General features: G+C 43.4%; 1 protein-coding gene across 1 annotated transcript; it reads left to right on the top strand.

The window, feature by feature from the left end:
- ZBTB10 (zinc finger and BTB domain containing 10) lies at positions 1–27828 on the top strand. The gene is made up of 5 exons (XM_054385523.1): positions 1–945; positions 9621–10518; positions 21589–21762; positions 23818–23993; positions 27523–27828. Exons 1-5 carry the CDS (start codon positions 1–3, stop codon positions 27826–27828), a joined length of 2499 nt encoding a protein of 832 aa, XP_054241498.1.

Below are 27828 nucleotides of genomic sequence, written 5' to 3'. Positions count from 1 at the left end.
ATGTTCGCGGAGATGAACCGGCGGACACTAGCGTTCCGGGGCGGCGGCCTGGTCAGCGCTGCGGCGGCGACGGCGGCCGGCAGTGGAGCCGGCGGGGCGGCCGAGGCCTGGGACCGGCAGGACCCTGAGCCGCTGAACGGGCGCGGGGCGGACGAGGAAGTGGAGCTGGAGGGGCTGGAGGCCGAGGAGCTGGAGGCCGCCACCGAGGAGAAGGAGCTGCTGCTGCCTCAGGACGCGGTCTCGCCCCCCGCCGCCGGCCCCATGTTCGCCGAGAGAAACCGCCGGACACTGGCCTTTCGGGGCGGCGGGGGGCTTCTCGCCGCCCCTTCTGCCGCTAACAATGGCTGCGAGGCCTCAGCTTGGCCGCGGAAGCACTTCAATGGGCGGGGGGCAGACGAGGAGATGGAGCTGGAGGGCGCAGAGAGCTTGGAGCCGGAGGGTCTGCTGGAGGGGAAGGAGCTGGTCCAGGACGGCGGCTCCCTGAGTGACAGCAGCGACGACGAGGAGGACGGCGAAGGGGGCAGCCTGGGCGATGGCAGCGGCGCGGAGGGCGGCAGCTGCAGCAGCAGCAGGCGGTCTGGGGGCGACGGAGGGGACGAGGCAGAGGGCAGCAGCGTGGGCGCGGGGGAGGGGGAGAGCATCAGGCATTTCCCGCTGGCCAGGCCGAAGTCGCTGCTGCAGAAGCTGCACATCTCCTTCCAGGGCTCCTGGCTTAAGGAGTTCCCATGGCTCTACTACTGCCAGGAGACCGGCCTCATGTCCTGCGCTTGGTGCACCGCCGCCGCGGCCGCCGCCGCCCCTCCCGAGCTGATCATGGCCGGCGGGGCCCTGCCCGGGGGACACGACGAGCTCTGCAAGGGCACCCGCAATTACAAGCGGGCCCTGCTGCTGCGGCACCACCTGTCCGCCGAGCATCGACTTAACGAGCCCGTCAGCGCCGAGCAGGTAAGGGGGACCACGGCGGTGTCCCTTTGTTGTGGCTGGTGGGGGGGTTTATGGCCACGTGTGTGGGGTGACTTAAATGGCTTCCTGAGCTGCTTGCTTCCCGGTGGGCTGGGCACGCCGTGCTGCGGCCGCATGCCGGCTGCGGAGCGGGAGGCCAGTCCGCGGTGCCTTCTGCGGTGAGTCCCGCTGCATCTGGGCAGGCTCAGCGCTGTTGCTCTGCAGCCGGCAGCGTTTGCGCGAACTGGTGGTTGTGCCTGGTTAACGTTACCGGTTCGGGGGGAGCGAGTGCCACTTTCACTTGTTTATCTGGTGAAGATAAACCGGCAATGTGGGAAAAGTTGCGTATTAGTAGCGGCACTGATTTAAAAACACTCGATACAACTTCCTCCTGCGGTACCGGAGTGTCCGGTAGTGACTGCCTGTGAAACTGTGGCTTCCCGGCGTGAAATTGGAATTTCTCTGCTGTTCGGAACGGTGTAGTTAGTCCCTGTGCGCTAGTGGATAACTCGGTGTAGTCAGGACCTTCTCGACTAAATCTTTTTTTTCCCGACTGTGTTGCTTTAGATTGAGTTACCGAGCAAGAAGTCTGCAATTGCTTGGTGTATGTTGGAGATAAACATGTGGTTTCCTGAAAGCCATGTTAATATGCCAGCTCTCCTCTCGGGCTTTAGGACTATTGAAACTTCTCGTGTTCCCTGCTGAACTTAAAATTACTGTTTCGTGGCTGCTCTTAGCAGTAAGGCAGGGCTGACTCTGGAACATACGTGGATGAAGAGCTCCTAAAGAATACCGGTGTTGAATCACCAGCCTTCGGCAGCCTTTCCTCCTAAGGATGTCTGCGCTGCAGAACGTCCCCGGCATTGCCTGACTGGCGGTAAACTTGCCAGCGGGAACAAACTGGTGTGCTCTCACACTAGGACTCGAGCTGTTAGCCGAAATTAATCCCCAGTCACTCCATTTTTCACTCTTCAGAGCTCAGTTAATTAAAGCCCCGCCTTGGTGGCATGGATGTATCCGGATTGCAGTGCAGGAGTTACATAGAGGTTGTTGCATGAGCATTTTAAAGAGCTCGGAGTACCTTGGACAAGAGCTGCTATTCTAATATTTGGGTAGGATATCAGGATGGCAGATAAAATGTTAGTGGAATGTAAGTTTTCTTGGAGCTAGATGGAATTACACAAGTTTTACATAAAAGTAGTGCAGGAAAACCTTACGATGCATAAGTATGTTATCCAAAGTAGTATTTTTGGATTTACAAATGCACCATTCACCTTCAAATGAGCGATGTTACCTTTTCAGTATGTGTGTTTGAGGCAGCTGTTGTTAGAGATGTTCCATGGCAATAGGTCATCTTATCAGTTTCCTCCAATCTGGGATTTGCTGTTCACTCTGCAGTATTTTAGCCAAACTTGCTTTAAAACATTTCTTTTTAATTTTCAAACTTTAATTCTCAATTTTTTTCTCTCTTTTTTCTGTATTTGAAAATGTTAATTTTGTTTAATGTTACTGCAGTATGTTCTTTTTACCATCTTGTTGCCTAGTTTCTGACTTTGAGTTGTGAGTGATTACCCTGCAAAGGTATGTCCTGTCACTGCATAGTCTCCTGTGTCACTAGATGTTGTTATTTTATCCCACCCTTGGAAGTTTATTTCCCTCCTGTTAAGCTGTGCTTAAATAAAGCATATACATATTCCAACCAGATTTTCCTACTAAACTTCATAAGTTTTTCTTTCTGTTCTCCTATCCCCAGTCCATTGTAAAACTATTAAATACTGGAAGGGGGAACATTGGCTTGTGTGTCACAGTAGCTCCAAAGTTAATATAAGTATTTATTTGAAGATTAACCTTTCAGCATCATGGGAATCTTTATCAAAATGAACCTCTGCTTTTATGCCACTGAATGTTTAAGAAAAAATATTTGTAGTAATAACAAATGAGATTGTAGGACAGATGAGATATCAGTCGCCCTTTTGTACAGTATTAAAAATAAGATTTGGACAAAGTAAGCTTCTGTGAGGTAGCTGAACAGAGATGGGTGTTTTCAGGTGGAAAATGGTGCTGGATGCATCCCTGTCTAGTTAACATTTCAGTTAAATTCCCACAAGGGAAGGAACTGAAGGTTTTCCAGATTCAGTGTAGGTTTTTTTGTGGTGTACTTCTGGCTTACGCTTGCTTTATCGAAAATCTGATTAAGAATCTTGTTTTCTTTCTGCTTTTATGTTTGATTTCCATATCCATTCATGCTTGTAATAGCACTTGAAGTTCTCTTGATACATATGTTTAAATTAATACTAAAACAATAGCCCCATTTTTTTTCCTGAATGCCACAATACCAGCTACTGGGAACAAAAGAAAGTAATTTGTACACTGACCATATTTCCCTCACACATAATGAGGCAGCAAAAGCATTTAGATTGAATGAAACTTGGGCAAGATCTTTCAGCCTTTGTCTTGGAGACAACACACATGTATTCCTGACTTGACAAGCTTCAACTACAGGGCATGTTTAGCAGCTGCTAATAAACATATGGCATAATGCCACTGTTCAAGTGAGAAAAGGAAACTGGAGGTGTCAAGATAGTAAACCAGTGGAAATTTCTATAGGTCTATTGGATATTACAGAAATGAGTGATGATTTTGGTTTGTTTTGAGGATACATTTAATTTGGAATGCCAAAATACTACACAAGTGGTTGCAGCTGCTGTAATTCAAGGGTATTGAGCTGTCACTTGGTGCTTCTAAGACAAAAATCTTGACTTTTTATCTCTTCTGCTGCTTTTAAAAATAATGTCTCCACTTTAAAGCTTAAGGAAAGATATTATCAGTTCGAAACTACTTTTTTTTTCTCCTTTTTAAAATAAACACTGCATTTCAAAAAGTATTAAGAAATAGACACTTGCTGAGAAATTGCTGCAAAAGATTTTTATTTCTGTGATCAATTTAAATCCATAAGATGCAGATTTATTGGCTACTGTGGGTTCCTCCCCTCAAACCAGCTTCTTAAAACATTTTTCTCCCTGGCCATAATTTGAAGCTGAGCTTTGGAAATACTGCCAGAAGAGCTTTCTCCAGCCTAACAGGCATGTTGGTTTAAAGCAGAAGCTGTCCAAAAGGAGGAAGGTCTTTGATGTGCTGTTTTTTTCCATGTGAACTCTAATTGTTTGCTTTATGTGAGCAGTGATGAATAGAAGTTGTGCTTTGGATGTAAGAGTTACATTAGAGTGCTCCTAAACTTTTTGAATTACTTTTAGCAGAGTAAAAAAGCTGAAGAGGTCAGGTCTTCAGAGTAAGTGCTATCACTTACTATATTTTTTGTAGTGTTTTTAGCAGACCTCCAACCATGGATGTTAGGCATTTAATGGAACAGTTTTAACTGCTGAGTTTCCTGTGAGTGGTGCAATGGCACATGAAACAGCAGTGGAACATCATGTATGCAGATGATAGGACCATCTTTTGAGATCATTTTCCTCTGTAGCTTCATGTACTTTTAAGTTTCTGATAGCTTGCTTTTGTTAGAAGATCCATTTTTCAGGACAGGAATTAATCTAGGGCCACAGGGAACTGATGTAGAGTAAGGTGTGGTAGTTGGGAAGGGATTACAAAAGCATGGCATTACTACTTCTAATAACCCAGATTGCTGAGATAGATGGTACGGTGAGATTGGGTTTGGGTGTGCTTCCTTTTTTTTTGTTTAATTTCTTCCACTAGGAGACAGCATGGGCTGGTGGACTAGGAGGAGAAAGAAAAGCAAGTTTGTAGTAGCAGGTTTTGATCATCTCTTTCTGCTATTAGCTTCCAGCAAGTTTGATTAGTGATTTATATACACTTATTTTTGGATGTGTTCAGATGAGTCTAATTGAAACTGAGCAGAGTCTTGGTTTCCTTGAGCAGTCTGTTCTGTTGGTGCAGGAAAACCTCATGAAGTTTAATAAGGACAAGTGCAGAGTCCTACATCTGGGGAGAAATAACAACAGGCACCATAGAGTCATAGAATCAAGAAGGCTGGAAGAGACCTCAAAGATCGAGTCCAACCTGTCACCCTAAACCTCATAACTATCTAAACCATGGCACCAAGTGCCACATCCAATCTCCTCTTGTACACCTCCAGGGATGGTGACTCCACCACCTCCCTGGGCAGCACATGCCAATGGCCAACCACTCTCTCTGGGAAGAACTTTCTCCTCACCTCCAGCCTAAACCTCCCCTGGCGCAGCTTGAGACTGTGTCCTCTTGTTCTGGTGCTGGTTGCCTGGGAGAAGAGACCAACCCCCTCCTGGCTACAACCTCCCTTCAGGTAGTTGTAGACAGCAATGAGGTCTCCCCTGAGCCTCCTCTTCTCCAGGCTAAACACCCCCAGCTCCCTCAGCCTCTCCTCACAGGGCTTGTGCTCAAGGCCTCTCCCCAGCCTCGTTGCCCTTCTCTGGACATGCTCCAGCAATTCAACATCTTTCCTAAACTGAGGGGTCCAGAACTGGACACAGTACTCAAGGTGTGGCCTAACCAGTGCTGTGTACAGGGGTACAATGACCTCCCTGCTCCTGCTGGCCACACTATTCCTGATGCAGGCCAGGATGCCATTGGCTCTCTTGGCCACCTGGGCACACTGCTGGCTCATGTTCAGGCGCCTGTCAACCAGTACCCCCAGGTCCCTTTCCACCTGGCTGCTCTCCAGCCACTCTGACCCCAGCCTGTAGCTCTGCATGGGGTTGTTGTGGCCGAAGTGCAGCACCTGGCACTTGGACTTGTTGAATGCCATCCTGTTGGACTCTGCCCATCTGTCCAGTCTGTCAAGGTCCCTCTGCAGAGCCCTTCTACCTTCTAACAGATCAACGTCTGCTCCCAGCTTGGTGTCATCTGCAAATTTACTGATGATGGACTCAATCCCCTCATCCAGATCATCAGTAAAGATATTGAACAGGATGGGGCCCAGCACTGATCCCTGGGGGACATCACTAGTGACAGGCTGCCAGCTGGATGTGGCACCATTCACCACCACTCTCTGGGCTCGGCCCTCCAGCCAGTTCCTAACCCAGCACAGAGTGCTGCTGTCCAAACCACAGGCTGACAGCTTGGCCAAGAGTTTGCTGTGGGGGACAGTGTCAAAGGCCTTGCTGAAGTCCAGGTAGACGACATCCACAGCCTTTCCTACATCCACCAGGCTGGACCAGTACAGGTTAGGGGCTGCCCTGCTGGAAAGCAGCTCCACAGAGAAAGACCTTGGAGTGCTGGTGGACAGCAAGCTCTCCATGGAACAAGAATGTGCTCTTGTGGCCAAGAGAGCCAATGGGATCCTGGGATGGATCAAGAAAGGTGTGTCCAGCAGGGCTAGGGAAGTTCTTCTACCTCTCTACTCTGCCTTGGTGAGACCACACCTGGAATACTGTGTCCAGTTTTGGGCTCCCCAGTTCAAGAGAGACAGAGACCTGCTGGAGAGAATCCAATTGAGAGCCACGAGGATGATTAAGGGACTTGAGCATCTCCCCTGTGAAGAGAGACTGAGAGCCCTGGGGCTGTTTAGTCTGGAGAAGACTGAGAGGGGATCTGATCAATGTCTATAAATATGTGAGGGGTGGGTGTCAAGGGGAGGGGGCCAGGCTCATTTTGGTGGTACACAGTGATAAGACAAGGAACAATGGGTTCAAACTTGAACATAGAAGATTCCACCTCAACATGAGGAGAAACTTCTTTACAGTGAGGGTGACAGAGCCCTGGAACAGGCTCCCCAGGGGGGTTGTGGAGTCTCCTCTGGAGTTTCAAAACCTACCTGGATGCGTTCCTGTGTGGACTACCCTGGGTGATCCTGCTCTGGCAGGGGGGTTGGACCTGATGATCTCTTGAGATCCCTTCCAACCTCTGATATGCTGTGAGACTGTGATTATTTTCTGCACTTATCCTGTTGAGCTGTTTCACTTGTACCAAGGGGAGATGTTTAAAACTCTGAGGGATATTACGTTTTTCTTTTTCTCACAGTGAATGTTAATTCTGCTTGTCATTCTCAGTGTACATAGCCCATGAACTGTTCATGTGTTTGGGGTTTTCATTTCATCTGATATGCAGCATTAGGGTTAGGTGCTTCCACACCAGCAGTTAAACAGCTGTTCTAATATTGCAGTTAGTTTTAAAAGGCTTTATGCACTTATTGATGTAAAGCTGTGCTATTGGTCTCTTTCCCTCAACACACTCCCTGATAGATAGCTTGGACATCAGTTCCCTAATACCACTTGTTTTCACTCAGCCTTCTGGTCTTCCCATAATGAAGATTTCAGTCTTCAGTTTCTGCAGCACGCTTGTGATTTGCAGATTCTTTTCATCCTGCTGGTTTGTCATTTGCTTGGGAAAACAAAAAAAAAAAACACATTTCAAATGTTGATATCCTCTTTTATCAGCTTGATTTGCGGGATACACAGTTAAAATGTGCTCTTATCTACATTCTTGAATCAGGCATTTATAAAAAGAGAAGATCTGCCCCTGATTATCTGTCCAGTTTTTGTGGTGGTGAAGGTGTTCCCAGATAATGAAATTGTCAGCTCTCTTGGCACCTACCTAGCATTCACTGTGTGAGGTGTGAGTCACCATCGACTTTGACTAGAGTGACAAGCACTTTAGGGTACTACAATGTTCAGTTTGATCTGATACAAAGTCACGGTAACTGGTGTTTTGAAACTATGCAGTGCTCCATTGCTGGAGTGACAGGAAGCTAGTCCAGATCAGAAATCCACTGAGAATTTATAGAACCATACTTAGGTGTCACACATTTGAGACATGCTTTCTGTTTCAGAGCTCTGGTCTGAGGGAGTACTTGGGTATGTCAGAGAGCATGTAGAAAATGCCAAGCCAAGGTTGGACAAAGATCTGTTGCTTTTTTTCATGTAAAAGCTTAATTGCTTTTATTTTTGCCTCTTCACTGAAGTGTTGTTTTTTTTGTGTGGGAAGGGTAGTGATCTAGAAATGTGATGTTAAACTGGAGTTTCTCTGTAGGAGATGATGAAATAATATGGTTTCCTTTTTTGGTTGTGCTGGGCATCCTTTGCTGCTTGTAGATGTACATGTGATTTTAGAGGATACAGTTACAGTCTAAGTTGTCATCCCATGGATCCACACTGGGATGATTATAATCTGAGGTGAGTAGTCATTTAGTGTACTAATTCCTGTGTGATGGAAAGTCACTTAAAAAAAAACAAACAAAAAATCCAAACAAACAAACAACCACCCCCCCCCCAAAAAAGTTGGTTTCTACCATAGGTCCAAATAAAGGGTAGTACTTTTTTACCCCCAGTGTAGATTATAAATTTGTGGCAGCATTAACATTACCTTGTTACTGCTGATCTTGAGGCAGTTGAGCTTGAACCTCTAGCCCCAAAATCTGTGGAGTTTTCTTGTGTTTTTGGTTTTGGTTTTGGTTGTTTTGGTTTTTGTTTGTTTTTGTTTTTGTTTTTTTTTCAGAAAATGAGGAGGAAATGATGATAAAATTTGCAAAATCTGGTATTCTCTCACCCTGAAGCACATTGGAGCCAGCTAGTTTTGCACTGGCCTTGTTTGCTAGAGAAAAAGTGTCTTAGAGGTGCAGTATAAAACAGTCATTGTTGCTGCTCTTGATGGCAGCACATGTCCATCAATGTAAGTATGGCCTCAAATATGCCTGTATGTATTCTGCTTTCTCTTAGCTGCTGCTTTGTAGCAGCTCTGAATTGTCTGTCTAAACAACAGATAAAAGTTTTCTAAATGCTTTAAAATCCAGTTCAGATCTCTTGTTACCCCAGCCTCTGAACTAACCTTTCATAAGCAACTATTTTCTTGATGTTAGATTGCCTCATCCTACTTCTAGCAAAAGTTTCAAGCCTTGTGTGAGGTCACATCATAAAAGGGTTGTAGAGAGACAAATGAATACATGCTGTCTGTATATCAAGCACGTACCAGTGAAAAGCGTTGCTGCTGGAAAATTTCAGTGAAGCTTGATTCAAGAAAGTCTTTGTTTCAGTGATGGAAGCTTAACTTTTGTGTGGTCACCTGCAATGTTCTCTCCTTGTCATGTCATAAGGCCATTTAATCCTGAACCTGTCACAAAATAAAGAATAAATGCCTAATTTGTAGAGCTGTATGAGAAATATATCTGCTGTTATTACTCCTCCAGTAATATGTTTTCTTTAGGCAGTATCTCCCCATCTGTTTTAATCTTGATGTATTCATCTCTCAGCATGAGAAAATCTTGAATGGGTTGTCAGGGTTCTACTTAACCTCTTGAAGTGGAGATTTCTGGGGAAGAACGAGGGGTTGGATACGTGAGAATCAGCCAGTTAAATCTTTGGCCAGAGGGACTCGTGAATCTTTACTGTAGGTGGGTTAAGAAACACAAGTGCTTCACACTTAACTAAGCCTTCCTTACTTTTGGCTGAAATTTCACTTCCTTTGCCCTCGAGGCAATTCTGCTGGTTGTGTTGTTGTTTCAGATTTGAGGGCAGAGGGTACAGCATGAGATCATGATTCTTAGCTTTCCGAAATATTTTTTGTAATTATATATTCCTGCTTGCCTTTATGACCAAGAACATAAATTAAAAATAATGGTTTGAATAACATTCTCGACTTGAGTTTGTTTTCGTATTCTTATTATAGTGTTGGAGGACTAAGAAGAGCATTCATTAAGAACTAATTATGGTTGTGGTTTGTTTTAATTGCAGGAGTCAGAGTTGCCCTCGGAACTGAATAATGAAGGATACTGTGATTTTAACAGCAGGCCAAATGAGAATTCCTACTGCTATCAGCTCCTGCAAGAGCTCAACGAGCAGAGGAAGAAAGGCATTCTTTGTGATGTTAATATTGTGGTGAGCGGGAGGGTCTTCAGAGCTCACAAGAACATCCTGGTTGCAGGCAGCCGCTTCTTTAAGACTCTCTATTGCTTTACAAACAAAGAAAGCCGTAACCAAACCACTGTTACCTATTTAGATGTTGTTGCTGTTCAAGGTTTTTCTGTCATCTTGGACTTCTTATACTCTGGTAACCTCGTGCTTACGAGCCAAAATGCCATTGAAGTGATGTCTGTGGCCAGCTACCTTCAGATGACGGAGGTTGTCCAGTCCTGCCGCAACTTCATTAAAGATGCCTTAAACATAAGTATCAAATCGGAAGCTCCAGAGACCGTTGTTGTGGATTACAACAGAAGGTCTGTTAGTAGGGATGGTTTGTCCCCAAGGGATCAGAAAGTTGCCAGCTTCTGGGCAACACGAAACCTTACCAACTTGGCAAGCAGCATCAAAACTGAGAACGATGGTTACTCGATCGATGAGGGCCAAATGGAAAGCTACCAAATGAATGACTGCAGTTGGGTCCAGGACAGTTCACCTGAAATGGCTGAAAATGAATCTCAAGGTGAGGGAAAAGTTTTTGTGTGGAATGATGTGGGTGCGCAAGGACAATCAGTTCAAGAACCTGGAAAAGCAAGAAGGAAAAACCAAACTGCAAAGAGGTTTATTTATAATATACCACCAAATACTGAAGAGAACTCAGAAGATTGCTCAGTGTTGCAGCCGTCAGTCCCGTATCCAGAAGAAGATTTGTCATTTATTAAAGAAGAAACAGGTAAATATTGCTTAATGTTAGTCATGTAACTTGGAAACTAAATTATTGAATAAAAAAAAATGCATTAGAGTGTAACATCTATAAAAGAATGTTGGCTAGGATATAGTAAAGTCCTCGCACTAGCTGGATTACTAAACCAGTGATCTGATTCTCCACTTTGGGGCACAGCAGTGTATCTTCAGCTACAGAAGGTAACGACAATGTTGTGCCATGCAGTGTGTAATGTGGTGTTTGTGTTTGATGCCTGAGTTGGGGATCCTCGCTAGCTGCTAGAAACCAACATTTTTTAATTTAATCTGTAGCCTCTCTTAGGCACAAAATCAAAGAGTGATAACTGGTGCCTGATGATGTTAGCTGGTTGCACGGAGAGAAAAGGCCTTCATCATTTCCTTCCCTACACTAGCAAAAGATTTTTCTGGTGATGTTCCTCACCTGAGTGTCACCTAGCAAGAGAAGTCAGCTTTCTGCTGTTTTTTATTGAAAGAGTGTTTGGGAGACTACAAAATGGCTAATATAATAGAAACTCTTAAAGTAGATTTTTGGAAGGAAATGTGACACAGGGTAGAGGGAGTACTTTTTGTTGAACAATTTTCTTTAAGCAGATCTTCAGAGTGACTGAATTCATAGTTGTTTGGGTTTTTTTCCCTTAAGGATTTATGGTTAATGTAAATGCTACAGTAAGATTAAATATCTGTTTGCTAAACAAATGTGGTCACGCAAAGAATCAAAAGCAGTCTGTTCAGTGTAGCTGGGACTTGGGGCAATGTAATTAAGCTCAGGATTTTACTTTTAAAATTATACTGTATGACTAATTGGAGTATATACTTGAAATACAGCCATTTACCTGTATCACTTTTAGATGAATTAGCAGTTTTGAAAGCTTACCCCAGTTTGACTCCTAAGGTGGTTTTGAGACATCAGGAACAAAGCTCTTTAGATGTGCCTGTTTCTAAAGCATTTTAAAATGTGTGCCTCCTTCAAACATCAAGGGACTGGATATCCCCTGCTTCCCAGGTTCAAGGGGTAGCATTAAGAGGGAAATTTTAAAAAGTCAGCATCCACAGTTGTGAGTGTGGAATATTCCTTGATACCGGTGTATTTCAGTAACAAACTACAGGTTTGAAAGCAGCCTGAATTCTGGGAGTATTTATTTTGGTCGAAGGAAGACTGTCCTTAATTTCTGCCTGTATCCCCGGACTTGCCTGAAAACAAGGCTAAGAGAAATCCTTTTGGGGGTAGCAGGGACAGGCTGTTTCTGCTGCGGCCTTGCAGTGCCTGTGCCCACAGTGCTGCAGGTGCCTGTTGGTGCAGCTGGTGGCCGCTGAGGTGCAGGAGGCGCTGGATGAAAGAAGGGCAGGCCATGTGGTGACTGGCATGTGAGCAGGAGCAGCCGCTACAAGCTATGGCTATCGAGTTGGCTAGTAGTGTGGCCCAACAGGAGCATCTATGGAGAAGCAGCTGTGCTGAGAAGCTCACATTAATCTGTAAATGCTTCAGGGAGTTTGTCTGGCCTCACCTCTGAACTCAGTGGGCAGGTTTGCTTCAGCTTTGCAGTTCGTTTTCGGAGTGTGTGCTTGGGAAAGTGAACTTCTTGATCTTCTCTTGCTGCCCAAGATTTCCTAGACTGCACAGGGATTCTTCTGCTGAAGTGAAAATAGAAGCTGTTTTAGAACTGTGTTTATAGCCTGCCAATAAACTAAGGCTAAGAGGCCTTGAGTCCATGGCATCAGGTTAGCTAAATTACAAGGTACATCCTTTTGTTTGTTTGTGCAGAATGCCTCCAAAATACTCTCACACATATATTTGATGAAAGAGCTAGGGACACACTGAATTTGTTTTATGGTGTTGGCCTAAAACCATTGAAAGTTAGTCTCAGCTAATGATTTGGTACTTTCAGAACACAACATAAGTGGTACCAAGGAAATAATTACATTTTCTGTCAATGTTAGAACTGGAGTTCCCACATGCATACACATTGTTTGATAGCGATAACTGGAAGTAGGGCTTGGTACTTTCACCCATAATCTGTGCATCAGCATCTGGTGTTTCCTCCCCTGCTACTGGCTAGGGTTTTCTTTGCTCTGCAGATATATTCCACTCTTAGTCTTCTTTCAATTGTGCCCTCTATGCCCAAGAAAAGGTGGAAGAGGGAGGAGTGGAGAATTGGAAGAACGACAAGAATGAGTTGTAGAGTAACCAGCAGGTTATTCGGTAACTTTTTAGTTGTGGATTAAATCTCTTGTAGAGATGAAAAGCTATCAAAAATAGTAAGCACTGGGAGTTAAAAATGCCTAAGAAAATATCTGCTGGAGCAGATATAAGACAATGCTGTGAGAAGAAAAAGAATAATAAATTCTTATGATGAACGCTAAGGAATGCACTGTCCCTTTGGCTGGTTATGTGCTGCTGAAGATAATCAACACCAGCTTGTGGTTATGAGATGTCCGGTTACATGTGAAGGGTGTTGCTGTATCCTTGACTTAGGATTTTGGTGTTTTTGTGAGGCAAAAGGAGCACCACAGATATGTTAGAAGGGAAGCCTGATTAAGAACGTGCCTCTCACTACAAAAATTTACCCCACAAGCCACTACCTTGAATACCATAGTAAGTGGATTTTTTAGTTGGGTCCTGCTAGATGAATATTACATAATAAACACTGGAAGCTTTCTGAGCTATCTGCTCCTTGCTACAAATATGAGTTTTCCTACAGGTATCCATAAGGATATGTCTGCTTCTCCTTCCTTTCACCCTGTGTTTCCAGTGAGTTTATATTTAACACTTTCCCTGCAAAAATTAGTACTTTGAGCTTCAAAAAACTCCATGAAGTTGAGATGGATTTTAAATTGCATGTACCCTCTTACTTCATTTACCTACTCTTGCTGCAACTTTGAAACTTTCTTCTGTTTTAGCTCTGTTAATGAAATGAGCTGTGTTTCTTCACACTGAAAGTTCCCACCCATCTTATTATTTTCCCTTCTAGTTGATAATCTGCTAAAAAATACATTGTTACTCTTTTTACAGCCATGGTGCATCCTACAATTAACTATTTACCACGGTGAAAATAACAGTGTAGTCAGCCTGCATCTCTTAGTTTCCAGTTCATAATAAAAGCTCTGATTCTAATTCATTGCATTCTTATCTCCCTTCATATGTTTTATGATTTCTGGAATTAGTTTTTCATTTGGACTTGTTTTGTGCAGTACAGGTGTCCTATCCTCAGGCTTCAGAACACAACTGTGAAATGCTGTTCATGCTTCCAGAGCTTACTGTGTTGATTCTTAAGGAGACTTGTATGTACTATGCCAAAGCTTTATGAAGCTACCACCAGATGATTTGTCACCATGGTTTTCAGAATAGATAATGCTGTGCCCAGACACAGAAGTTAACTGTGCTATTTCTTCAGCTAGCCTTCCTCCTGCAGCTCACAGTTGTAGCTCAGTCAGTCAAATCTAATTATTTTATCACATGCTGAGTAGTGAAAGTGTTTTTACCACAGATGTTTCAGATCCTTTTGGACTATAGTTGATTTTCAGAATAGTGTGGAGCTTTTTTAAACCTCTGTGATGATTAGAGTACAACTTCCTTTAAAAAGCCTTCTTTCCAGATAGTAATTGCCCTGGAAAGTAGTGTCTTGTTTTTATTCACAGCCCTCTTATCACCTACATGCTTGACTTCACATGCCTGGCCATTCCCACGTGATATGGATGGAGTTATAAGGCTTCTTAAAAATACCCTTTATGCCTTCTGACATACACTGCAGAAAACCCATGATGCTAGGTTTGTTATTTAACCTGTAAGGTTTCTGTGTTGGTGGACCTGTTCCCTTCAGTTAAGCCACCTTACCTCCTAGTGAAAGCGCTGTGGTGCTGGAGTGACTGTCACCTGAGAGTTTATGGAGATGTAAATGGATCAACTGCTGTTTATTTACTCTGTGCTGTGTGGGTTTGGTTATTGAATGTGAGGGAAAGGATAGGTCATCCTCAGCATTGGTAGCTGTACAGATAGGCTTTCAGTGGCATGTTGTTTGGCTAAAAGATCTTGCCTTCAGCTTCCCTTTCTCAGCCCCTCTATCTTTGCTGAGTTGTTTTGCCCAGTTGCTAGGTTTGCTGCCCAACCATTTATTCTATGTGTACATTCTGGAATTCTTGTGTACAGAGCTTGGAGGCAGTTTTTTGGGGTGGAGGAGAGAGACAGGGAGCATTTCTTACTTGTGCCAGTTTCTGGCAGGTATTGGTAAATATACCCAATCAGAAATGTGTTCATAGTTCAGGAGGCTTGTACTGCAGCATAGCAAGCTCACGCTGTGCATCTTCCCCAAAGGTCTTTGTAGCACATGCAGTGCCTGTGCGCTGGTAGGAGCACAGCTTCAGCAGGTAGTTAAGCTTTAGCTGCAGGTCTTTGTTGGTCAGCTTCAGTAATTAAAACCTTCATACTGGAAACAGTGGAGAGGGAAGTTAGCGGCATCAGAACTGCCATTTTTACTGTGGAAGTGTAGCCACAATGGCAGAACTTTAGTCACTTCTGGCTATTCCCAGGGCTGGAGGTGGCTTTGAGAGGACATTTTTGAAAACATGATCTTTAAAGGTGGAAAAAACCCCAAGCCTCTTTGTTATGCAGCAGTTGTCTTTCATTCTCAGGTCATATGTATGACAAGTATGAGCTGTGTAAAAGTTCCAATCTTTTACAGTTCTGCTCACTTGTGACTTGAGTTGATCCCCGTCTTTAGGGTGTAATGTTATGTATTACTTTGTAAGGAGAGCATGATGCCAACCCAGCAGGCTGTTTGTCATGTACTTCCAGGGCTTCTGTAGAGTTCCCAGGGAGGCTTCTGGGGTTTGTTTTGTTTGTTTCAGTTGGAAGATTTGGATGTTTTCCTTCTTGTTTTGATATTTTTACAGGTTTGTGCCTCTGTCTTATACCTTCCTTTTCTTCAAAAAACAGACTAAAGACAAAGTTAGGCTTTGGCAAAGTAGGTCTGGAATGAATGATGCTAATTTGGGTGTTGATCAGTTATACCATGTGACTTGTTAAAATGGTAGCTATATCAGTTTTCCAATGCTGGTGCAGAGAGAAACTAATGGCTTTACTGTGTCAAAGAATACTGGTATTAGGACTGAGATGGGAATAAACTTTTTAATTTTCTTTTTTATTGGATGCATTTTTACCCCTACATTAGGGAGAAACTGGCAGCTTTGAGGAAACTCAGACCTATTTCCTTGGATTTGTTCTACAGTCACATTTTTAAAGAGCACCATTTTATGCTCCTATTTTCTTGCTGAGATGTGTAGTTTGATTACCACAGAGTTTCATGCAGCCTTTCAGGTGTGTATCTTCCTGAAAGTCCTACTCATATTAACCTGTTAAATATAAGATTTGAGGAAAAGGGACAGTGAACTGTTCATATTAAAAAGTCTGAGTTATCTCTTGGATATTTTGCTTGAGAAAACTCTTGAGGTGCATCTTTAAATCATCTTGTTTGCAGTGTTCATGTTCTAGCCCTTGTGCTCACAATATAGTCCAGGAGTTTATGAATCACAGAATCAGAATAAAGTTCTATGGATGAAGGTATTTCCTTGACAGGGAAGTCAAGGGAGGCTGCTTTCCAGAAAACAGCTTACTGAGTCTCCATACTGTTTAACATCTTCATCAGAGATCAGGATATTAGGACAGAAGACATTCTCAGCAAATTTGCAGATGACATGAAAATGGGGGGGGGGGAGGGAGTAGCTGATACATCTTTAGTCAAGACTGGGTGGTTGTTCAGGTGGACTTCAGGAATTGACCAACAGTAGGGAGAAGGCTGAGGGATCATCCTGCTGTCTTCTTCTGCCTTAAGGAGACTACAGAGAAAATGAGCCCTGATTCTTTTTAGGAGTGTATAGTGAAAGGGCAAGAGTTGGTTGTCCCAAGTTGCAGCTAGAGCGGTTGAGGATTTGTATGAAGAAAACCATTAGCCACGAGAGTGGTTATGTTGGAACAGATTGCTTAGAGGCCTTAATGGAATCTCCCATTCTTGCAGTTATGTAAAGCCTGGCAAAGTCCAAAGCAACATCCAGGCCAGCTTTGATGTGAGCCCTGCTGTGAGTAGGAGGTAGGTGACCTTCAGAGATCCCTCTAGATCCAAGTTTTTGTTTGAGTCTCTGATAATACAGTCTGTGAACAATAACTTCCTGAGAACAGGAACTCCCACAAATAACTGGTCTGGATGAGGACAGCTCTTACTGTCTTGCTTTTCACTGTGGGCAGAGATCAGCAAAACAGCTTTCTAAGGTGTATAGCACCCCTGTCTCGGGGAGCAGATTTTCAGGGAATATATGATAAGCAACTGGGTGATATATTTGATATCAGCTGATGGTTATCTGGCAGTGTTAGTTGGTGGTAGATCTGTCTCCATAGTCAAGTCAATAAACCACCTTTTTTCATGAAGGGGACATAAGGAAAACTGAGAGCAGTTGGGAGGATGAGGAAGACTACTTTCAAGTATCTCAAGGTTGTCTCAGCTGCCTCTTGGAGCAGACAGCTCATAAGTAACGTGCTTTGACCCCTTTCCAGAAGCAAGGTTCAAGGTGTGAATAGTGCTCTGGGAGCAAGTGGAGTACAATGTATTTTCTTTCCCTCACCTTCCCAGAATGTCAGTCATGGAGGGGTTTCTCTGCCACATTGCCCAACATAAGCAGCAAATCCAGCTCTCTAATAGCACCCGGATTGTGTCGGTAGATTACCACTGCTCTCTTCACAATCCTTGGAAGCTACAGCCTAAGTCTACTTTGTCTTTTTTAATTGATCTGCAAGAGCAATCCAAGTCACAAAAACTGGTGGAATAGGAGTCCTTTTCCTTTGCTTTTGACACTGTTTTTAGTGTTAATATGGATAAAACAATCAGAAGTTAACTTCATTACAGGCAACCGTGTCTATTCCCTACTCAATTACTCTTTTTTCCTTCCCAAAAAACCCTATTTTTGGTCAGCACAGATATTTCTACTCAGATCGTCTCTCCTTTTGGCACCCCTCTACTTCATGCCTTCAAAACTGAAAATCAATGAGTCTGGTCTCTGGTTATGATTTTTCCTAAGATTAAGCAAGGTAGAAAATAAAATCCTTCCAGAAGGTTTTGGTTAGTTGTATAGAAGCCTACACAACCACTTCATTATGTTTCACTCTTTACCTCTTCTCAAATGTGGACATCTTAAGAATTTCAGTGCTGGCACTTAAGCTTATTATTTGTATTATATTTTATTTTTATTGCTTTGGGTTTGGTGGTTTTTAAGATGGGGTTATTGATAGAAACCTCTTCAGAAGAATGGGTAGATGTTGGGAACTAATGGACACACGGATTATTAAGTTTCACCTCTTTTAGGAATCAACTAAACTGTAAAAAGGTACCCTTAGATCAGAGGAAAGTTGTGGTGAGATGACTTGGTCAGGAGGAGATACACAACATGATTGCTTCTGATTAACCTTGATTGATTGACTGATTGATCTTCCTTACTGCTGTCTACATTTGCCCCTCTGCACGCCCCAGCCTGCCAGTACTACTGCATGTGTAGCTGTTATCTGTCTCCTCTCAATCTCCTGGGTTTAAGTTGGCAGAGCAGGTCAGATGATTGCTATAGCTGCAGTTTTGCAAGCAGGTTTCAGGGGACAGTTGCCTGAGTGGGAGAAGATGCTGGGAGCCACAGGGGTCCATAACATCTTACACTTGGCTCAGCTGGAGCTGGGAGCTTATCTGACTCTAGGCCACCTGGAAAACTAGCAGAGGCAGGCTATTGCACTTCCACCCCCAGTCTATATGTGATTCATGTCTCTCCTGTATGGATGAGCCATTGGACATGAAAAATGCCTTTTTTGTTGTTTTGTTCTGAGCACATAGTCAGTGTGCTGTTTTGAGGCCAGACAGAACATACCTTGCCCCGAAAGGGACGAAAGAATGAGACTCACACAAACAGATTGGAGAGTCATGGAAAGTTTAAATGGAAAAGCAATTGGTGAAGCTACAGAAAACTAGAAAGGATAGTGCCAAAGAGTATCCCAAAGCGTACAGAACCCCTCACAGAATTCACAAAGGCTTCCCAATCCTCCCTTCCTCCCACCTGAGGGTCTACCCAAACCCCCAGGGCTCTTTCTTCCCCCTCCCACTGCTAGGCAAGTCTCAGGCTGGCCAGGTCTGAGACTGCCCCCCCCTCCATTCTCCTCCTGGCATTAGGCCTAGTCAGGCCTAAGAGGCCTTGAGGATACTCCCCCGGCATTATCCGATAAGAGAGGACATCTCCCATGGGAGCAGAGAGGGAAGAAAGAGGAAGAGAATGACTCTGCAGATGGCTTTATAGGGTGCAGGATTTATGGGTAGAAATACGTTGTTTCCTGTGTCCACCCCTACTGGGTGGGCACCCAGGACACCAGAGGTGTATCTCATGCAGCAGTGGCAGGGGGCACCCAGCCTAAACTGCCACATCAATCTAGAAAGCAAGTTTTCTAGGTCAACAAATTATTCCAAGAATAAGGATTAGGTTTAATTATGATCTACTTAGCCCTGTACTGCGCAGAGACTGAAGTGTCTGTAGCAACCTCTTATTTCTTGTGATACCTATGCTGGTGCTCTTTCATGTTCTAGCAGGTCCTCTCATCAAACTGGAGGTAGAAAGATTTAGTGGCTATTATCTGCACTAAACTCCAGCTTTTAAGTCTGTCTGGCTGTACGCCAAGTCTTCAGCTTAGATCTGGATCTGTGCAGGGATTTGAGCTCCAACCTCTCTCAAACTTCAGTACCAGCTGTGAGCGTAAATGTCCCCACTGACATTCAGTTTGTGTTCTCTTAGATCCAGAACTGTTCAAGTGCCAGTGTTCTGGATGTGCTCTGCCTGGTGCCACTCAGTCTTTGCTGTATGCTCACTTGGGAGGAAGAATCTGTGCCATGTTGCCTGCACACAGCATGCATGTTAAATCTGTGAGCAGTAAATGCTGCTTCTAACTTACAGATACTTCCCCCATAAAGGGGGGAAATACTTTGATCACTTATCTTCCACTGACTTCAGTGTCAACTAAAGACAAAGCAGCTCTGTTAGACAGGAGTAACCTGTAAAGAAAAGAACTAATATTTTTAACCATTATAAAAGCTGTTTTATTTTTTTTTCTCTGCTGGATCCTGAGGTCTGCTTTAGTTTGGAAGCTTTTAGCTTTGAGATCAAGTCATCTTTGCTGTTGCCCAGAACTGGACAACACTGCTTCCTCACTGCTCCTTTCTTGTGTGTTACAGAAGGAAGTTGTACTGCTCACCTCAAAGGAATGTGTAGTTGGCATGTCTGTAGGGTGTCTGTTTTGTATTCTTTGATCTGTTGTGAGATGCCATTGCTGAAGTTTGTGGCTCCAAATTAGTGTCAGGAGTTCTTGCCTCTTTTGGACACAAGAATAGTTACTAGAGTCAGTAACTAAAGGAAAAATACTTTCCTCACTACTTTGTTTCTTAAGAGAGGGAGATTATTCCCTTTCCCTCTGTTTTTCTCTGTATACCAAAATAACTGGTTGGGTGACCTAAAATCCTGGGATTTCTCTTCTTCCCTCCTTTCAAGCTCTGCTTTGTAAAAGCTCTGATAAAACACCTTGTTTGGCAGCCATGATCCAGTTTTGCTCATCGCTTGTCGTTGAACTGCAAGCTTCCTATTTGGTAATTGATTTCCTTTCGAACTCTTGTCTTAGGCTGCAGATGACACCACTGCTGCCAACTAACACTGCCTGAGCAGTAAGCAGAACTGTGTGTGCCTAATGCTGTGAGGGTTTGTAGTCTGTGCTTTGTTCCAGCAAAACTGGAGCTTGGGACTGTCAGTGTGCAGCTTACTGCTAGCTGCACGAAATTCTGCTTGGCACTAAGAAATTCCCTTCCCAGAAAAGTCCTTAGAATCAGCAGCACAGGGAGAAAGGAAAGAAGAACATCGGGGCTATTAAAATGTATGGTCTCAGGTTCAAAAGTAAAAATGCTTCTATTTGCTGGGAAGCCCTTCAGGAGACTTTTCACTGGCACTGGAAGTCCAGCATGAGGAGCTGAGCACCATGCAAACAAATAAAAGGAGATCTCCCAGTTTCCATGCAGCTGGTTTATTTGACAACTGTGTGCTTGTGAGAAAAGTAATGGCTTTCTGAGTTCATGTTTTCCAACAAACTCCTGTCTTGGGGATTGGAGGGAAGATTTATTTTTTTTTTTTTTTTTTTTTTTTTTTTTCCCCCCCATTTGTGCCAGAAGAGTCTTTGCCCCACAAACAGATTTTTGTCAGATGTTAAGTACAGCTTTCTTGTGTACTATTTATAGTTGTGTGCTGGGTAATAGTGATTCCATATTCACTTGTACAATTCTTACCTGTTACAAAAGTCTGCAATTAAACCAGCAAGGACCTTTTTAAGGCACTATTCACTTCTGAGTGATTTTTTTTTTTTTTCTTTTGAAGGTGGGAGGGAAGCTAGAAAGACCAAGCAAACTGCATGGAAGAGCTTGTCTGAAGACCAAAAGCAAATATGCAAAGTAGTCTTCTGGGCTGGTATATTCCATGTAATTATAGTCTCTTGAATTGATGTGGTTATAGAGTGATGATTATTGAAAAATGGACTTAGAGATCACTGTGGGATACTTTATATAAACCAAGATATATAAAGCACTTAACATACCACTGAGATATTTTAAGTCAGTAAAAAATGACACCTCCAGCAGAAAATGTTTACTTTTGTACCAGCTAGACTGCTTGTGGCAGACCAGATGAAGTCACTGCACAGAGCAGTTGTAAAGAGAATCCAGTGGAAAACTTTTAGCTATGTGGTGGTGATAGTGAGGGAATAAATATCCCTAGTGGGAAAGTTCCTGGAGTATGAAAAAGGCTTTGAGTTTTTCTCAGGATGGTGCCCTGGAGAGTAGTTCAAGTAATGCAGTTATTTCTTCCTTTCAGTATTGAAGACGGGGGAAAGATTATAATCACGATTTTAAGGTTTGAAACTCTCTTTGTCCCAGTTTTATAAGGATCTATAGTCTGTGAAACAACATGGCTGGTCAGAACCCAGGAAGCTAAAGTAAAAAACTGTCTGTAACAGGTTCTTCAAGCGACTTCAAGTACGGCCTGCTGCCAGGTACTTCAAGCGACTTCAAGTACGGGCTGCTGCCGGGTACTTCAAGCGACTTCAAGTACGGACTGCTGCCGGGTACTTCAAACGACTTCAAGTACGGACTGCTGCCAGAGTCTTGGCCAAAAGAAGCTTGGGAAAATGGCAAGTATACCTGCTGGAGGGGAGGTGGTTCTTTTGCCTTTGATAGGCATGCTTGATCTACCGTGTCACTGCTGGTAACATTGGATTCCTTTGTTTAGAGATGTATATGGTGAAATGTTTACATAAGCTTTTTCCATATTGTTTGCCTTTCTGGATAATGTAAATAGGAGTAATTTCTTGGAGGGAGAAAAAGGCATTCAAATGTGTGGAAAAGGAAAACCAGAACATGATTCATATCAGCTTTTCTGTTGTTCCTGAGTATGAAGAAATCTGAGGTCTTCAATGATCTGATAGAATTTCCCCCCCCTACTAATCTAGCTACAGATATGGGCTTTTAAATGGAACACTTGGATGATGAAGATACAAAGTTAAGGGTAAATTTTAAAGTAGCTCTCAGAGCATACTTCTTGCTATTGAAAATTAAAACTTTATTGCAATGAAAATTTTGAATTCAATGCAGCCATAGCTAAAGCCCTTTCCAGTCAAACCTATGCTACATAACCTGCCTTCTCACAGCTTATGTGCCTCTCTTAGTAGTTCAAGCAAGCAATTATCTGTAATTATTTTTCTGTCTGAAAACATACCAAAACCCCATCACATCTAAAATTGCTAGATCCTCAAAATACATGAAGTCTTCAATGTAAAGAGGATTTTAAGGATGACTGGGTCACTGTAATGCAGACTCCTTCTCTGTAACTTCCAGCTATTACTGGGCTGTGGCTTATGATTTGCTGTAAATATTTTGGTTTTACAGTGGAAGAAATTGGGTCATCAGAAGGTGAAATTCACTAGCAGGCAAGGGATTAGAACTTGGCTCTTAGGTCTGCTGTTCTTCAACCATTAAATTCCTAGATACAGCCCTGATGTCTGCCTGTCTGCCATACCCCTGTTGATGTGCCATTTGAAATCTTTTCTGAACTTACTTTTCTTAAAGCAAGCCATGGTGTGATGTGATGTTGACATGCAGCTTGCATGAGTGCTCCAGTACACCAAGGCAAACTTCTGAATATTAGCAACATTTAGCTTCTCTGTTATGATGGATTTTAAAGCTGGGAAGAGGCATCTTAGATCCAGGTATGCAGGCCCATGACCATAGCACACAATTTGCTTTCTTTGTGCCAGCATTAATATTGTAAACCTTATGCATATAATCATGTAGCCTTAGCTGGTGCTTCTAGATAGTTCTGATCATGTTGTACATGTTCTTACCTACAGAAGGTTGAGTCAGGACCCTGTTACCCAAAATAATCCTTGCATTCCTCTGTGGCCTTCTTCATAGCTGTCATACTGTCCTGTGCTTTCCTGTTTCAGATGTTTTGCAGGTGTCCTTTGAGCAGGTTGTGCTATCCTTGGTCCAAGGATAAGTAAATGGCTCTCTTCCATCATAAAGAGGAAGTGGGATATTGGTACTTCCAGACTGCATTTTCAGCTCTATTTTTTCCCTACTGCTAGACCAAAATAGACTTTGGGTAGAGAATAGCTAAGATCTGAACCAATAACTTCCCTTTTAGCTGTTTCAGAATTACTTTCCCTCTTACTGTCTACTCCTTTTGTCAATATTTGTTCTTGCTTAGTTATACTTTATTTATTTGTGGAGTCAGATCTTGGCAGGTAGTTCCTGCACATAATTCTAAGTAGAATATCGGGAGAGAAGATTATAACTGTCAAAATGCTGCATAGCTGGAGAGTTTCTAATCCAGAATAAAGTGTTTCCTGCTGTAGGTGACCTCTAGGAAACGAAATACCATTGGGTTGTAGCTAATTTACTCAGATTAATGAAATGAGACTTCTTTTCAAAGAATTGATCTGTACTTGCATAGCAAAACCTCCTTGGTTACAAGTGTTTTTCTAGCAAGATCATATGTGCAGAATCTGCCAGTATTTGTGGTTTCTGCAGGCAGGCATTGTCCCATTTGGGGTGATGAGTCGTCACGAAGGTCCTTTGTTGTTTGGCACTTTTGTGCACACTTTGTGCACCAAGCAGAACATACTGAAATAGTTTTGGGCTTTTGTGTGTGTTTCAACTTTCTTTTCTCCCGATCGCTTATCTTATAGGTGATTCCTCTGCTTTAATCATGAACAAGTTGAAGTGTCCACACTGTAATTATGTAGCCAAATACAGAAGAACACTAAAGAGACACTTACTCATTCACACAGGCGTGAGATCTTTCAGTTGTGACATCTGTGGGAAGCTGTTTACTCGAAGAGAGCACGTAAAAAGACATTCCTTGGTAGGTAACCTCAAGTGTGTGTGTGTGTGTCTGCACAGGGACCAGTGGGGCTTTGTGGGAGAAACACTGTTCTCTGATCATGGAAATGGTTTTATCTTAGTCTAAACTGGACAAAGATAAGCATCTATTTTTCATAACTATACTTATCATATTCTTAGTGGAAAATGCAATATCGATTAAGGCAGTTGCTAATTTCAGGATGATTTTGAAAGTGATGTGTTAGAGATGCAGTATATCTAAGTATTCTGTAGGTAATGAAAGGCAGTTTTGGCATGGTGTTATTGAAACAGAATTCTGCTACAGTGCTGCATCACCATTTTCTATGAGGACACCTTGTTCATCAGCAGTGACACAAATTCTACTTGTCTCACAACTAGACCAAGCTGTAGCATAGTGTCCGCTTTAAGGCTTAGCGAAGAATGAAAAATACCTGAGATACAGAAAGTAAATGTCATTCCGACTTGCATTGTACCAGTACAATGATCAGCAGTTGAACTTAGCCTGTCCTGTGCACATTGCATAAGTTGGGATTTGGCTTGAGTGCTGTTTATCTGGGTATCCAGACAAAGTATTACCTGTCTTGGGTGGTTTGCAGGTGCTTTGTGTCTCGTCTGTAAGGAAATTAAGGCTTCACTGCAAGGTTTACTGCGTCAAATCCAAAATCTTGTTTAGGAGAGTAATAAAGACAAGGCCATATTGGTAGTGAGAAGGTAATAGCATTTCTCCAAGCTGTGAATTTCAAAAACAAATGAGTGCATTTTGCAACAGGATTTGCAGATATTCAAAACGGGTTAGTAGGTGGTATGGGGTACATTGTACTTCACCTCTCCATTTTGGTAGCTTTTCCCCTCAGCTGTTCCCCAGTGAGCAGAAAATGCGATTGTGAGCTTCCAAATTTTAATGTGGATGCATAAAATGAGCTTTTGCTTTAAGTCTTCTTAACTTCCTTTTCTAGCTTGTGCTATCATGAAATGTACTTCCTATTAGCCAGTAATTTAAGCCATAACCTGAATCATATCAGGATAGAATTGTAGCATACATCTCTAAGACCAATGTACTAATGCTAGGTATTCCTTAAACTGCTCTGCAGGTAGGAAAGGCAAATGTGAATAGCTCTTATGTAAGTTTCAGAACCAGCATCTTTCTTATGTTATGGGTGGACTTCTGTTATCTCAGCCTGCTGCTGTCACCTTCCTTCTTCCTCTCATACCACCTGGTGAAGGCTTAGGTGCCTGAGAGGACAGGAGTACATGTGACATTACTGAGTCCAAAGAAATTTTTTGTAGTGTGTGTACGTACTGCAGGCGTGGAGCAGGTGATGGTGCAGGGGAGCTCTGGGGCTGGGCAGAGGAGGTGAAGTCATTGTGATCTTATTGGTGGTGATACTGTGTAATGTGTCCCAGCAGCTACTCTGGTCCTTTGTGGCTCACCTGAGAAGACAGCAGCAGTGCATGATAGTCTACCAGGAAGAGTAGAATGGGACTTCACGTTCCTGTCCTGTAGTATCCAACCAAGTCTTGCAGCTGAAGATTTTGCAGCATGTGTCCAGGTGGCTAAGGCAAACAGCATCCTGGCCTGTATCAGGAATATCATAGCCAGCAGGACCAGGAAAGTGATTGTCCCCCTATACTTGGTTCTAGCAAGGCCATACCTTGAGTAAAGTGTTTGGTTTTGAGGCCCCCACAACAAGAAAGATGTTGAGATGCCTGGAGCAGGTCCAGAGAAGGGCAGTGAAGTTGGTGAAGGGTCAGGAGAACAGGTCTGGTGAGGAGCAGCTGAGGGAACTGGGGTTGTTTAGTGTGGAAAAGAGGAGGCTGAGGGAGACCTTCTCACTTTCTACAACTCCCAAGGTTGGAGGCAGGTTGGGGTTGGTCTCTTCTCCCTAGTAACAAGTAACAGGAGGAGAGAAAATGGCCTCAAGTTGCACCAGGGGAGGTTTAGGTTGGATATTAGAAGAAACTTCTTCACTGAAAGGGTTTCTCAGGCACTGGCACAGCCCCTGCCAGGGAGGTGGTTGAATCCCCACCCCTGGAGATGCTGCAGAGAGGCAGATGTAGTTCTGAGGGATATGGTTTATCATCAGCCTTGGTGGAGTTAGAGAATGGCTGGACTTGACACTCTAAAGGTCTTTTCTGACCAAAACAATTCCATGATTCTAAGCTAGACAGGGTGAGAGTAGCTATTGAGTGAGCCCCAGTGCTTTACCTGAGGTGTGCTCTCCCTGCTGGAGTCAGAATATCTTTTATTTACAGGGTTGTGGGTTTGTGTGTGTTTGTTTTTTTTAATCCCCTGTCCACTCAACAAACACCTCAGACGTTCTGCTTTGTGTGAAACCATAGCAAGTCTAGAGGCTGAGGCATAGACCTTTAGTGTCAGCATACAGATTATGCAGGGGAAGTAAAGTAACTGTTCCATCTTGACCTTGGCTTTCCCTCCTCATGCAGGTGGTAATTTGTTTTATCTGAAACGGCAAATTTTCCAATGGGACCTTAACTGAGATTTAAGCACATAGTTGCAGTCTGTTGCAGGGACACTAGATACAAGAAAGAAGTCTTCAATTTAACCTCTGCCAAGATGATAACCCTTGTACCTGGTTGCTGAATTCAGTTACAAGTTAGACTCCCAAATTCAAATTAGTCAACAGCAGCCTTCTAATTTTACACACAAGCTCAGCCTACATAGAGGACCAGAAACATTCGCCAAAGGACATTGTTGGGTTTGGTTGTGTTGGGAGCAGTGTTATGGAAGAAAGATCTTGCTCTTTAAGTTCACACAGGATTTAATAACTCCTGCTTGCTCTTGATGTTTCTTGGACTTAAAGTCCAAGTAAACTTATACAAGGAGTTTTCTGAATAAGAGATGATCCTGTATGCTTCTGCTGCTCTCATTGCCTTCCAGAGTCTGGGTCTGCACAGGTAGAAGTCATAGAATGCTAAGGGTTGGAAAGGGTCTCCAGAGATTGAGTCCAAATTCCTGCAAAGCAGGACAGCTCAGGGCCAGTCACATAGGAATCTATTCAGGTGGGTTTTGAAGATCTCTAGAGAAGGAGACTCCATAAACTCTCTGGGCAGCCTGCTCCAGCACCCTCACAGTAAAAAAGTGCTTTCTCATACTGAGATGGAATTTCCTGTGATTGAGTTTACATCTATTGCCCCTGGGTATCACTTGAGAAGAGATTGGCTCCATCCTGACAGCCACCCTTCAGTTATTTGTAGACATTGATAAAGGTCCCTTCTCAGCCTTCTCTTACCCAGACTAAAAAGCCCCAGGTCTCTGTCTTATGAATGTTTCATCTGCCTGTGGAACAGGCAGCTCTTCGGCTACCTGGTGAGCAGTAAGCAGGCAGTTGGCTTGTGGGCAATGGCTCATGGAGTGGACCTCTAGCAGTACTTCTCTCAGCAGTGTTGGGCATCTTTTGGAAGAGGTCACAAAACAAGTTTCTGTATTAGCAGTGACTCAGTTTTCTAGTAGTGTATACAAATGCATCCTGGTCTGTGTGTTTTCAGCTGTCAATGTTTGCCTTCTGTAGGTGCATAAAAAGGATAAAAAGTATAAATGCATGGTGTGTAAGAAGATCTTCATGCTAGCAGCCAGCGTTGGAATAAGACACGGATCACGACGTTACGGAGTTTGTGTAGACTGTGCAGATAAATCTCAACCTGGAGGGCAAGAGGGAGCAGACCAGGTGCAGGACACAGATTTCCCTCGAGATGAAGAATACGAGGAGAATGAAGTGGGCGAAGGTGACGAGGAGCTGGGTGATGATGTAGAAGAACAGAACGAGCAGTCTCGATGGGATGAGTCTGGGGAGGTCTGCATGCCTTTAGATGACTGA

This window comes from Indicator indicator, chromosome 12, assembly GCF_027791375.1.
Source record: "Indicator indicator isolate 239-I01 chromosome 12, UM_Iind_1.1, whole genome shotgun sequence".
NCBI lineage: Eukaryota > Metazoa > Chordata > Aves > Piciformes > Indicatoridae > Indicator > Indicator indicator.
This window is presented reverse-complemented; position numbering and strand designations above follow the sequence as displayed.